At 44.9% G+C, this 14,735-nt stretch overlaps 1 protein-coding gene across 3 annotated transcripts in view; it reads right to left on the reverse strand.

Moving 5' to 3' along the window:
• The window catches only part of RARB (retinoic acid receptor beta), a 440,801-nt gene that overhangs the window by 176,937 nt on the left and 249,129 nt on the right, over positions 1-14,735 (reverse strand). Inside the window, exon 1 of one of the 3 annotated variants that reach the window (XM_033431957.2) lies at positions 10,150-10,278. The exons of 1 other annotated variant lie outside the window; for it this stretch is intronic. Coding sequence is in view for 1 of the 2 variants with exons in the window: in XM_004271906.4 (XP_004271954.1) it covers positions 9,456-9,612 (157 nt within the window). In the remaining variant the exon portion in view is untranslated. Of the gene's footprint in view, positions 1-9,455; positions 10,279-14,735 lie in introns of those variants that run through there. One more of the 3 variants, XM_004271906.4, reaches the window with a different exon arrangement.

The raw sequence follows: 14,735 nt of genomic DNA on the forward strand, positions 1-14,735 counted from the left end.
GGAAGCAACCTAAATGTCCATCAACAAACAAATGGATAAAGAAGATGTGGTACATATATACACAATGGAATATTACTCAGCCATAAAAAAGAAATAATGCAGCAACATGGATGGACCTAGAGATTATCATACTAAGTGAAGTTAAGTCAGAAAGAGAAAGACAAATACCATATGATATCACTTGTATGTGGAATCTGAGTTTTAAAAAATGACATAAATGAACTTATCTACAAATCAGAAACAGACTCACAGATTTCAAAAACAAACTTATGGTTACCAAGGGAAAACGTGGTGGGGAGGGATAAATTAGGAGCTTGGGACTAACATAGGCACGCTACTGTATAAGATATGTAACCAGCAAGGACCTACTGTATAGCACACGGAACTCTATTCAATATTCTGTAACAACCTATACGGGAAAAGAATTTGAAAAAGAATGGATATGTGTATATGTATAACTGAATCACTTTGCTGTACACCTGAAACTAACACAACACTGTAAATCAACTATACTCCAATAAAATCTTAAACTGATTTTTAAAAAAATATCATCTAATAGACCTAACCCCCAAAGAACATTATTTAACAGACACTCGAAACATCCATATGAGTCTTCAAGAAGCAGGTTCAGAAGGTATGCACTTATTCCACTGCATAGTTTAAAACTCCGCATCGTAAACCGCACTTAGAATGGACCTCTGCAGCTACCCCCAGAAAAACTTCTTTCCTGCTCCGTACGACAAAAATGCAGAACCTACGTAATCCTCCACTTATGCACCAGCTCTGGTTCTCAGTGGGTTTTAGTTTTTTCTGGAATCAAACTCAGGTTCAAAGTCCTAAGGAGACTGTGTTTGTGTTACAGGGGGCTGTGTCACAGTGACATGTGTATACAAGCGTCTCCCGTACACTGTGAGTCCAGAGAGCAGGGACCACATGGGCTTCATCTTGGTGTGTCTGTCCCATCCCCCTGCTCCTGCCAACCCCTGAACACATCAGGGAGCCTGGCACACAGCAGACATCCAAGAGCCATTTGTTGTTTGTTTGTTTGTTTGGGTATGTGGGCCTCTCCCCACTGTGGCCTCTCCCGTTGCGGAGTACAGGCTCCGGACGCGCAGGCTCAGCGGCCATGGCTCACGGGCCCAGCCGCTCCGCGGCATGTGGGATCCTCCCGGACCGGGGCACGAACCCGTGTCCCCTGCATCGGCAGGCGGACTCTCAACCAGTGCGCCACCAGGGAAACCCTCCAAGGGCCATTTGTTGAACAGCACTCTGCAAGATGGAATCCATCAGTGAGTAATCGAAATGTACTGGCCCCTGACAGCATCTCTGGGCAAAGTGTACCATGACCCCCTGGAAGGTGACAACGCTCAGGTGTAAAAGCCAATTATTTGTTCCAAATGGATGCCGCTGCATCAGGACCACAGTGCTGTCCCACTGTGACAAATAGGAAGGATGGTCCCCCGGGTGATGAGCCACAGTCAGAGGAACCATTTCACAGAGGAAAGAGATGCCAACTCGACAAACATGGTCTCTGTTAGTGAAGGCACGCAAGCCGCAGTGTCACGCTGAAAGCAGAGCAGCTCTACTCGGGGACCTCTGTGTGTTTTCAGGGCAGAGTAGAATCCTCATTTACATTAGCTATTATATTACAAATCCTGCAATGTCCCATGCCATGGCTGTAGACATCGATCCCGTGTCAAGACAGGCTATTTCTCAGCCCATGGGCAGCGCGAGGACCACAGATGGAGAGATGCTCGCAGGGTAATGCATGTGCGTGAGCGAGCAGAGAGGCCGCCGTAAAACTCTCAGAGTGACAACTCCACAGCCTCTGGGCTGAGGGCAAGGAACTCACTACCCCTACCTCTCTAGAGCGCTCTCCTTGCACAGGTGGCAGGATAACCTCTGTAAGGCCATTTAGGACTTGTGCCGCTAGGAACCCAACACGGGTTTCTGGAAACTCTGGCCCAGGAAGCAGAAAGACGGCCTTCATCTGCATCCTCCGGCTTTCGCAGCGAATCCAAACCCGTTCATCCTGTCTCTAGTTCCTATTGTTTCCTCTGATAAGCAGGGCCCCAGTGAACAATTAAAGCTTTCAATAAATAATCTCTAAGCACATTCATTTGATTGACTGTTATTTGATACAGCAGTTAGTTTCAATGGGGCAGTTAATATCGATCACATAAAGTACTCCAGACAAACATGAAACAGTTCCAGAACTCCATGGATTATTACCCTTTATCTGCCAGTCATCCGGGTTACTTGTAATGGTCACGGAATTTAAAATCAATAATAACAATTAGTGTTCTGTACACCAAAACAGATGAATCATGTGAAGTGGGTTTTCATATAAGATCAAAGGTAAAGTGTACCCACCACGTGGGAGAAGGCTCTCTGAGTTTCCAGGACACACTTGGCAAGGTACTTTCAGGCAAGTCTTCAACACAGCCAGCAAGACAGAAAGAACGGTATTTAGGAGATGTGATCATAAAAACGCACGTGAAACCCCTGACTGTCTTAATCCAGAAAGATGAAGGGTAAAAGATAAAAGTGATCGAAATGAACGCTAACAAACAGTAAAATTAATGGGACTGGGAATTTACTTCCTCTGAGATACGCTTCTAGCTACCTTTTCCCGCTTCCGATTCACAGGCAATAATCGTGATTTTTTTTGTAATAAAATGGCAACAACGGTATTTTAGCTCCACAGCACCACTACTGTAATGTCTGGATAATTAAAATGCAAAGCAACAGAGAAATGTTTCATCATTAAACTGTAACCATCGCACTATGTGAAATCATCCATCCCAAAGACTTGTTTTTGATCAATTATTTGTTATTTATCTGATGTAAATATAAGGACTAATTAAAATGTATGCCTTTTTACACAGCTTCTTGTCATTAAAGCCAATGAAAGCATTCTGAGGACCATAATGAAATAATTATGTTTGCCTTTAAGAATTCTCTTCAACAACACATGGCAGTACTGAGCTAAATTAAAACATCAGGAACTAAATTTCGCTTGCCTCCATTTCCATTTTAGTTAATTACACCCCCAAGGGTTCCAATAGGCCAGACCCTAAAACATCTTTTGAAGCTGAAACAGCCTTCAGATCATCAGCCTTTTTATAATCATGAACTCTGATGATAAGACAAAGGTCCTGTAGCCCCCAAAGCTTTCATATTTTTGAGAAGAGGTGTTTATTACTGAGGTCTTCGTTTGCTCTGAAAATTAGGGAAGTATTAGGATAAATGTGATCCAAAGCTTCGTTTTCAGGTTAGCTGATACACTCATCTTATCTGGTCTTATCTGCATCATTTCTACCACAGTATTTTGAATTTAGCTATTTTTTTCCCCTGATTTGATAACATTTAATCAGTGGCGAAGAGTAATTGATTAATATCAACAACAAAAACATTTCACTATATCTGAGTAGAATCAGGAGAATAACTCCTTATTCAATACTCAAACTCAAAAAAAAAACAAAACAAAGAGCAATCTTTAAGAGTACACTGTGAAGCCATGAACTTGCAAAAATAAAATAGGACCCTTTCATTAGGATTTCTCCTTCTCCAGACCTCAAATTGGTGACACTCGTAAAGGCAAGAAAAATAGTAAAAAAAAAATTTTTTAAATCTGAGTTTAAGAGAAAAGGAAGAAGGAAAGAGGAAAGGAAAAACTGCCAGGCGGTGTCAGGGCTGGTGGCAAATGCAGTGGCTTTCACCTGCTGTCAGATGATGCCAATGGGATGGGAACGCGGTGTTTAGAAAAGTAAACAGGAGTCCCAGGGATTAACTCTGACAATGTGAATTCCGCCCATCTGGTTCTGTGTGGAGAGTCAGCAGGGTTCACGGGGGATGATATTTGACTGCCGGATAGACTGTCTTCCGAGACATCAGAGGGAAACTGTTGACAGCTGCGAAACAAGGATCTAGTACATGACAACCTAAAATTGCAATTATAATCTCAGAATCTGCTTTTATTAAAACCACACCCAGGTCAGTCTTTGTTCCGTTTAGAGAAATTTCCTTTCGGGAATGAGGGACATCGTCACCCACGATCAGCCTTGTTAAAATCAGCTCCCCCCGCCCCGTCGCAGCTCGCTTCATCAGCTGCCGGGGAGCCTGCGCTCTGAGAGAGGAAACGCTCAGCAAGGCTGGGTCACCTCCTGACGTCAGTTCCTGTTATCCTGCCTTATCGTGCTGGGGACCAGGAGTCTTATCTTACGGAATGGCCCCCCTTTCAGCTCCCCATCCTGCAAGGCCAGAGAAAAAGCAAGTCAGCGGTTCCACTGCCTGTCTGAATTCCCAACTAAGAAGCTCTGAAAGCTCCAGATAAATAATAGAACACTTGCAGGCTCACCCTCTGCGGCTGCCTAGGTGGAGAGAACTTTTGCAACTTTATTTTTTATTCATCGGAAGGGGTTTATGGGCTGGGATGGGACGGGAATCATGCCTCTTAGTGATGAAGCAAGGAGGCGGGAAGGAAAAGAGGAGCATTCAGGGCGACATATTGAGTGATTAGGTTGTGTTATTAGATCTTACAGATGGGCAGGTTATCTCATCTCCTATTTAACAAGAGGTGCTTGGGCCAAGCCACTTACAGACCGGATACTGATAAATCTGAAACTGGAGTTAACTCTCCTCTCTCCATCACCTCCAACTCCAACTTTTTATGAAGAAGCTGGCCAAGAACTGATACAGATTTGTTCACAGTGATTCAACGTATAATTCCACCCCTCCCCCACTCCCAATACACACACACACACACACACACGCGCGCGCTGGCATCAGAACCGCGGTCGTAATACTTAAATCCATATTGCAAGGGACGCCTCCTATTTACAGATCTACATTTTGCCACAAAAGGAATTCGTGTTCAGAAGAATGACCAAGAAGCACAAGGTGATCTTCAGCCATAACAGAAAAATTAAGCTGTGAGTGCTCCAGTTAGACTGACCAGCAAGTCCAAACAAAGGCTTTCTGTGCCACTCCTGGGTGCAAGGGGCAACCCTAGGAGATGTCATAATATTGAAATATCTGGCATATTTCAATGGCTTATGTGGGAGTTGTGGCAGTATAGTTGAAAGTGGGTTATTCTAGAAAATCTGAGATGTATGATTGCCATAACTACCCTGTAATTTGAAAGGCAAGATTCTACATTAGTATCTTTTGGAAAGGTTTTTAGCCCAGATTTTTCTGATTAACCTTCATCAAAAAACTCCCATTTCCGAAATAATCTAGTTAATTGATAGTTAACTGAATTTATATTAGAACATTTAAAGTATAAAAATGTCATTTAGGGAGAAATTTATTGGCACTTACATGTAACTCAAACTCTATAGAAGATTCTTTTTAAGATGTTCTAAAATGGAACAGTGCATTCACTGTTTCATAAGTCCTGTTCGACTCGAAGAGTTTTCTATTTTTCAACTTGGTCTTACATCTTCATCTACCTCGCAGACAGTAACTTTCTAGTTAAAAAATTCCCAGCCTTTAAAAAAATTTTTTTCGATTTTAAAGATTCTAAATTCCTTGACAGCAGAATTTATAATCTTCATCATTTATCACGTATTTCCCTTCTGAGATTATCCATGCATTACATTTCACAAGAATGTAGAAAGGAGAAAACGGTAAGGTTTTCTTTCATTTTTTAGCCATCTCTGGGGCTTAACATGTTGAAGGGAAATTATAAGCACCTGATATCCAGAAGAACTTTCTTGTGTGCTTTAAAGCAAAGTTTGTGACAATACCGACTGGTTATATATGGTCAGAGCCAGGCTTCCAAAAATGAGAAGAAAACTTCTGGTTCAGGTCAGCGAACCTATCAGAAATTGCGCTGCTGGTCATTTATCTACTAAGAGAAGAAAGGCCTAGTTCCGATGCGAGGGCTTTGCATTTGGGCTGGGAAATCAAATGCTACCAAGAGTTTCCACATCCATTCCACAGCCCAAGCTTAAGGGACACATGACTACCACTCCTAGCATTCTGATCTATTTTGGGGGGAGTCTATCCTTTTCTGGTGATAAAATTTAAACTTCTGCATTTTTTCTTGTAAGTTGCACATCAGTGCTTCCCTACCCAAAGTGCCGAGTTACCTGGATACAGAAAAAATTTGTCATTATTTTTTCCTATGGGGAAGGAAAACTTTGTGAATCTTCCACTTGTTTTCAAACGGCCCTGTCCTGCACTCCCTGAGATTTAAGTAGAATTCCCTTTTCTTTTCTTCTTTCTGATGGTGTTAGTTACCACTGTCATGTGGCCGAGAAGCAGAAAATTATGTCCTACTTTAGAAAAACAATTGAGCCTTTTCACTGAAATATTTATTCAAAACCCCACTCAGTTCACACGGTGGCTGTCAGCCTTTATTTAGTCTCTCTTTCAGAGGGTATCTTTGATTTTGCCACTTTGACCCCAATTTATATCTCACTAGGAGAGGATTTAGATACTGTTTAATACTTAAAATTCAGGTCCCAGTGCTTTGGAAAGGAGACGTCTTTCCTTCCTAAATCATAACATCGATACTGTTTGTTTTTAAAAACAGATTATTTCTCGTTAGAAAAGAAAATCTGTTTTTCCTTTTTTCTTTTGATGTGTTAGGAGCAGGGTGAAGACAGGGAAAAGGGCCAAGAAGTTGTCACACTCATGATTTCACCGAAAGCAACTACTATATTTAGACCACAAATATTAGGCTTTATCTTATGCTCACTGAGCAATTAATGCTGAAAACATCTGGAGCAGCCTAAACCCAAGGTAATCCACGAGGCACCTGAACAGAGACTTAGTGACTCTGACACCTCCAGGGGCCGTCTTAAATCATATTATTTACACCATGTTCCCTTAGTAACTCGCTACTCCTGCCTTCGAATTTTTAGAGGCAATTCACAGGCCCTACTTCAACCGACAGCTGGTTGGCATATCATTTTTCTGTCTTAAAATTAAAAGGGAAAATAAAGAGAATATTCTAACACTCTTCAAAGAATGCTTCTGGTGTGTTGTACATTCAAAGGGTTTACTCCAATTCCTACACACACACAGAGACGCACACACACCACAAAAAAATAAGTAGGATCTCGAAGCAGAAAATAGTTTTGGTTAGAATTTAGTACTATTTTTTCCCTCCTGGCCCACTGTTTCCTCTGTGTTAAGAGCACAAACAGATCTGCTTCTTGTCAAAACAGTCATTGAGTAAAATGGAAAAGGTTGTGGTTTTTATGTTTGTACTTATACAAACAGGGCCCTAATATGCTTTAACTTCAAAAGCCCTAACTGGCTGTGCCACCCTGAGCCAAACACCGCGTGGCAGAGCTGTGTCAGAACTTTTATTTATGCTTAAAAACTTAAACCACTTGAACGACTAAACTGACCTGTCCTAAAGCGGTTCGCGCGACTCCGACTCCGCAGGGGCCTGAGCCATATTTACACTCTATTCATTTAACCTGGAGTCCGGGGGTGGGAATCCAAACCCTTGTGAAATTGACCACAGTGAGCACTAATTGCCCTGCTTACAAAAATAAGACACTGAAATTTCTGAAATCCCTTTGTCATTTGCCTTTATTTACTTTGTCTAATGCAAGCTTCTTTGATTAGCTGAACTTTGCTGTTATCAACACTTCTTGCTTATCAGCTGGCCCTAGGTGAATGACACATTCACCACTAGCCTCTCCCCAGATAAGGCAAATCCCTTGTTTAACTTGTTCAAGAACAAACAAAGTTCCCCCCCAAACTCCTGCAACTTAATAGGCACTTTTGGAGAGTTAATTACAAAAGGAAGAATGTCTACTTGTAAAACCTCTACTAGGTCTAATAGCTTGACACCGGGGTCCTGAGCATTCTTTTTTCCTTTGTTAAAAAACGTTTCATTAAAACTTTCTCTCACAAGAAAAAGTTTGAGGGAGCCCTAGTTCCCTGAGATTCCAAATGAAACTGTTCATACTGTTTTAATTGCTACAGAGAGGAGGAGGGTAGGGTCTAAAAGATCTGTTAGTGGGTTGGAAAATTATTTTCTAACAGTTTCTTTGAGCTCTCCAGAAAGAAAATAGGCAGCAGGAAAGAAAGCATTTGAGGAGCAGCTGAAAATGAGGATGCCTTCTGAAAATGATATTCTTTTTACCGTGGTTATGGCTCTACGAAATACTTAGTCTGAAAATGATATTCTTTTTACCCTGGTTATGGCTCTACGAAATACTAAGTCAGACAGCTAGACTGTTGGCATCAGATGGTTATTGACTTTTCAGCTACAAACCTGTTGATTTCCTGGACCCCTGAAGCAAGTCTTTATTCTTAAGAAAAAGTTTCAGAAGAGGACGATTTAAATCTTGTCATTGTCCCCTCTCCTTTTTCTTCCCTCTCTTTAGATAAGCCATCACATTATTAGGAAAACTCAATTTCTTCCAGTTAAACTTTGACCTCTTTGAAAACAAAGATTTAAAATGTCATTTTCAGGCTAATGCTCCAATGAATTGTCAAAGTACTAAAAACATTTTGATAGATAGCTGAGCCATTTATCTAAATCACTGTCAGGGCAGCGATGCGTCCAGCAGGCTCCCACTACAGCCACCCGAAGGTGGGATTTTCTGGGACTGCTGGCCATTTCTCAAGCCTGCAGCCAGGCTACTGTTGACCAGTGCGTGCCTCGGCACCCTCTCAGAATCAGATAACCAAATAGTCAATATTTTTTTTAAAAACTGAGCCACCCCACTTATGTTTCCTTTCCTTTAACCGACGTCCAGGTTCCCGGCTGAACTGCAAGATATGGAAATAATGGATGGCTCAGCCCAAGGGGTGTTCATTGCCAGTAGTTTTCTAGCAAAACAGCAACTTCTTAGAGCAACAAAGTGACTCGGAAAGGTGGCAGCAGGGTCAATGCTAAGAAATATTGCCTTTCCTCCGCAAGGAAAACATTGGCAGCGGCAGCTTTAACTGGTCATTTATGAACTTCAGGAGCGGCAGCAACCTTAATTAGGCTAAATTCCTTGCAAGGAAGATGTCATATTTTAATTACTTTGGACTGTTGAAACACACAAAGGGGGGGGGATATACATGTAACTAGTAGCTAATCCAAAGAACAGCAAAGTTAAATTCCCCTCTGCATATATCTTAGTAAAAACTGTACCAACGTTGTCAAATTGCCTCACTTGAAGAATGTTTCAAAGTCCTGTGGTCACTCTACTTTTTCCCCCCTCCACGCACATTTTCTAAAACTGTTTTCAAGGGACTGTAAGGTCGGTAAGGAGAGAAGCAGGGGTCGGCAGGGGTTGTTTGGGAAGAAAACATCTAACAGGAAATTTTCAGCAGAGGGAATCAATATGCACACCAGCACAGCACACCCTTTCAGCATTAAATCATTAAATCCTTTGTCTGGCTACCAGTGCAATTTGTTTCCAATGTCTTCATTGCATGCAAGCGAGACAATTCATATTTTTTTCTTGGTAGAAGAAGGGAAAAAATAAACCTACATTGCGCAGTGTGCCGATGCTGCCATTCGGTTTGGGTCAATCCACTGAAGCATGCTTTGAGAGCTTTCTCCTGGAGCATGCAGGAAGACGGGCTCGCAGTGTAGAAATCCAGGATTTGCCCAGGACTCACTGACAGGACATCCATACAGTCAAACATGATCTCCCCTGCACCGAATGTCTGCAAAAGTGCTTATCCTCTAGGTGTGGAGGCAAATGGCATAGAAAAGTCCACCCAACTCCATCAAACTCTGCCCCCTTTTTGGCACGTAGGCTGTTGGTCTTTTTCCCAGCCTCGAATCATGAATTATGACAGACAAGCCAGCTAAAAGCCTGTAATTGATCCAAATGATCATTTACCATTTTCCAGGCTTGCTCGGCCAATCCAGCCGGGGCGGGGGGTTCCCAGAAAGAGCCCAAGTTCTCCTTCTAGGCAGACGCCTGCAAAAAGCCTTCGGAATGCGGTGCGGATCCTACCCGGACGGTGCCCAGACCAGCCCTGCCCGGCTCGCGCGCGTCCTCGGCATCCCCGTCCTCAGGCGGCTCGCGCGGGGACTCTGGTCCCCCCTTTGGCAAAGAATAGACCCTCCTGCCTCTGAACAGCTCACTTCCTACTACTTCTGTCACACAGAATGAAAGATTGAATTGCCTAATATATGCGAGTGAACTTTCGGTGAACCCTTCCCGGGCTGCTAACCTTCAAATGACCCAGCGAGTCTGACATCACCAGCTCCCAGGATTCTCACAGAGCCGAGCACTCCCAGCAGCCCCGCCGCGCGGGCGGCCCGCGGCCCGGGCGCGCGCACCTCCCGCCCCGCGTCTCCGCTCCGAGCGCGCGGGGCCCGGGGCGCCCGGAGCCACAGGGAGGAGGAGTGCGCGCGGTCCGGAGCCGCCGGGAGGAGCGCGCGGGGCCGGGACGCCGCTCGCCAGCTCCCGCCCTTTGCGCCCCAGTTCGCGGGGCTTCGCTCGGCCGCGCGCCCCCGTCGCCCGCCCCCGGCCCAGCCTTTACATTCCTCCGTGCGCCTGTCTGTTAAATGCCTTGTAACGTGTGTTTTTCCACTCCTGCAAAAGCACAGCAAGCCCTAAACCGGAGCACGGAGAAGAGCCGCCCCTGGGGAAGCCTGGGGTCCAGAAACTTCCCATTTGATAGTCTTTTTCTGTCTGTCCCTCTTGCAGGCTGAAGGGACTGCGTTGGCTCGGGAGTAGAAAAAAAAAAAAATCCAGCTTTCTGGATTCATTTACTTCTTAAAATTCTCCCAAGTCTACACACAGCCTACGAAGGAGTCGAGAATTATCGCTAGTTCCTCCTGCCCCAGACACACACAGACAATCACACAGATATGCAGGACCTCATAATATAATACAATGGTCAACAGTGTGGATGTGGAAGTCAAAACTGAACTAGATTCCAACCCACTGAGCAGCTATGGGATCTGGGACAAGTACCTAACCTCCCCAAGCCTCAGTTTCCTCATCTGAAAAATGGGAGCATGCTACTGGCCACCTCAACGGATTGCTGTGAGGACAAAAAGAAACAGTGCTTGCATGGCACTCAGCACACACCCTAGACCAGTTAGCTGTGACTCATCCTCTTCTTTTTAACTGGGGAAACAGAAGCCCAGGGAGGCTGAGAGCTGCTTGAGGTCCCACAGCTCAGAATCATGGCTAGAACCCAGCTCCCTGGAATCCCAGCCCAACGTGTAAATAACTTTTCTGTTGCGGACGAGCGCGGCTGAGCCCTGTCATCACATCCCCACCCCACCCCACCCCCACATAACTAAACACAGATTTGAGAACTGGTTAAAGTGTGAAAGTTCTGTATTTCCAAGGGCCACTTTTCACCCATACTAGCCCCTGCTCAAACTTGGCTATTTATTAGAAGACAGTAATTTTAAGGAAAAGGGACTAATTTTTTGGTACCTCTCACACTGAAGCTTTTCAGCCATCCCTGAGAAGGACAGATGCAGAGTTTACAAATCAACCCAGGCAGAAAGCTGTGAACGGGAGAGCCAATCCACCCTGCAGCCATTTTGCACCACTTGCTTAAAGGATGCAAGGTACATCAAAGAAAGGAAGCTCCGGGGGAGGGATTAAAACACGTTAAGTCTACCACTGCCCCTCCACCGCTGACTAATAATTCTCCCACAAAGCAGGGAGGGCGAGTGGGCGGGCAGGGGGGGACGGCTTCCTTGCCCCTCGCAGGGAAGGGCACGCTGCAGTCTCCTTTCTGTGAATGGGCTGGTATGTGCCCTGGCATCCAAGCCTTCTAAAAGCCTGTCGGGCACTCGCCCCGTGCTGCTGGGCTAGCAGAGCTGCTGAGTGGCACTCATGTGTAACATGAAAAGTATGCATGGCACACACTTACCAAGTCAAAGACTCTTTCAGGAAGGTGTAGGCAAACAATTTTCAGCCCAGCAAGCTCAGTTCTTGCGATTGCAAAGTCCAGGGCGATAAAGGGGTAAGCTTTTGCTGAAACTATGTGTTTGTTATTCTTGCTCTCTCTCTCTTTTATATGGTCATCATTTTGCAACAGAGCTTTATTATAAGAAATCCTTCAACTACAAAGAAAACACACATTTTAAACAAGGAGCGCAGAGGAATTTACAAAACATTTAACACTCTGTCATTAAGATAGTTGTAAAGATACATAAAGCACCACATTGCCAATTGCTGCATGGTTCATGGGACTTACAGCTCCAAATGCTTATTTGAGGTCCTCAGAGTGCCTTGGAAACTGGGCTCGTTTTGTACAGGATCATGGAGGTGGGTGAAAAGTTCTTTGAGGAGGGAGAGGAGGGAGCTATATTTAAAGTACAGCAGGAGGAACTAAGAGATGAGAAACATGGCACCGTGGCCAGGTGTGTGTGTACGGGTTACCATGGCACTCACCTGCTCACTCAGCATCTTTCCAAAGGGTAGGGTGCACTGGTCACAAGGAAGTGAACATGCGGATGGGGTCCCCCAAATTCTGTTTACTCTCAGTTCTTAAGGGAGACAACGGCTCCCAAATTTCTTTCCTCAATACTCTGTCACGGCACAAAAACAATAACAGAGGTGTGTGTGTGTGTGTGTGTGTGTGTGTGTGTGTGTGTGTGTGTGTGTGTGTGTGTGTGTGTCTTTGTGTGGTAGGGGTTCAGAGAGCGGTGTTTTCTTTCTTTGCACAAGAAAATTTTACATTTCTATTCACCTAGGAACACAGTTCTCTTAACTGTAGAGAAATAAACTTGAGCCTTGAAATGAAGGATCAGGGCTTAAATCCTTGTGAGTGGAACATTATGGGTGTTTTAGGGTGCGACAGTATTCACCAGTCAGTTCATCATTTCTCATCATGGATCGATTACATGGATAGCAACTATTACAGTTATTATTTAATCCAAGCGTTAACTTAGAAAGCAGCCCCCAAATTTAGCCACACGTTTCTTATTTCTTCGTCAGTAAATCTAATTCTTATACTTCTTGAAAACTTGATTCTTCTTCTACCGTCTTCATCTTAAAAAAAGATAAGGGAAAAATACACAAAGAAGCCCCAGTTCCTTAATACATATCCGTGCACCATAAAGATTAACGAACAGGTAGAAGGTGAAAAATGGCCGAGTTAATTTGTGGATAATGAAGTTTAAATTATCGACACCTATTTTAAACATTAACGAAACATTCTGGAAGAACCGTTTCCCAAATATCCTCTTGGTAAGGCATAAAATAACATTCTGATATGTGTCACTGCCCCTGTTTTCTTTATGCTCGATCAATGATAAAAGGAACTCTAATAAAAGTATTTCCAACCACAGACAAACAAACAAGCAAAAGTTTGAGCCCCAAATTCATTTTGTTTCAGAGTAACTGTGTATTTGTCAGTGTGACACAGCACATTTGAAACCCATAATCATAAAACAAAAATTTATAGCCAGGGTTCAGGGTCTACATCTGTTTCTCTGGTTTCTGTACAGCAATTACCCACTGGACAATCCAGAAAGAAACACCATGAATCATGCTCTGCAGACATGTTTGAACTGGAGAGTTTGGTGAAGAAAGAGCAGGCGTCTCTGTGCACCAGCACTGCAGCCGGCTGTGTTCAAAACTGGTCACATGCCTCGTGATGTCTAAATAAAAAGATTCTCACAGGCGCTGACATCCACCCCAGGCACAAGTCATGCAAAGTGCTGGCCACATGGAGGTGGGGCGGAGAGCGGCGGACACGGATCGTATTTTAAGAAGACACACCTGTCTCTTACATGGTTTTGTTTTTATTTATTTACTTTTACTTTTTTTTTTTTTTGTTTTACCCTTAGTCTCATGTAAACCCCTCTTGCCACACTTCTGTGGAAAAAGCAAATGGCAGCACTGAGGGGAGCGTGGGTTTCAGCAGGGCAGCCCGGGCAGGGGTGTGTAGCCGGCACAGGGCAAGTGCTGAGCTGTTCCGGGGGCTTCTGCACCCCCTGGCTCAGCCGCTTCCCGCGCTGGGAGCAGGGGAAGTCCTAACACTGATCAACAGCAGAAAGTGCCCTGGACCGTCCGTCTGAACACCGGCTCCGAGGCCGGGACTGGTGGTGTCCGTGATTCTCAGGCCCACAGACAGCAGGCTGCACCCCAGACGTGAGCCCGCGTCCCCGCAGACACCGGGTCTTCTCAGAGCCCAGGAAACGTGTTCTTCCTCAGAAACGTCTCTCCACCTCCAGGGCTGGCCGCTGCGTCCTTCCTTCCCTTGGCTCCTTCTTCTGTAGCTTCCTGCTTTTCCCAGTTTCCTGGACGAAGTCTTCCCACCCGTTACTTGCGGACAATGTCCCCAGGACAGGGCCACTGCCCCACTCCCTTTCCAGACCCGAGTGGCCTCCTGGGCACTTCCCCGCGTTTGCTGTGCGTGGCTCCTGCCCCCGGGTTCCCGCCGGTCCCACCTGGAGACCAAACTCCTGCCCCCCCGACCCCCCCCCCCCCCACCGATCCCCGCAGTGCTAGCAATGGGCTCCAGTGGGTCCTCAGACCCCCGGCCTCCTCTGCTGGCACCGGCTCGTATGCGGGAGCCGGGAGGCCTACCTGTGGCTATTTCCTCTTGTTTATTTTTCCCCGTTTTAATTTAGATTTTTAAAAAAGTAGTGCATGTTCATAAACACTCAGAGTCCAGGAGATTAAAAGTGAAAAAGTAATGTGTAAACTCTCCATGTGTTCACTCCTCAAATGCCGAGCCCTGTGCCAGGTGCTGGGCATATATCCCTGTATCCCTGTGCCAGGCATATATCCCTGTATCTTCTGGGGGGATTCTTTGTTGCTTTTATACAAATGTAATCA

The sequence above is a fragment of the Orcinus orca genome, chromosome 5 (genome assembly GCF_937001465.1).
Source record: "Orcinus orca chromosome 5, mOrcOrc1.1, whole genome shotgun sequence".
In the NCBI taxonomy this organism is placed as follows: domain Eukaryota; kingdom Metazoa; phylum Chordata; class Mammalia; order Artiodactyla; family Delphinidae; genus Orcinus; species Orcinus orca.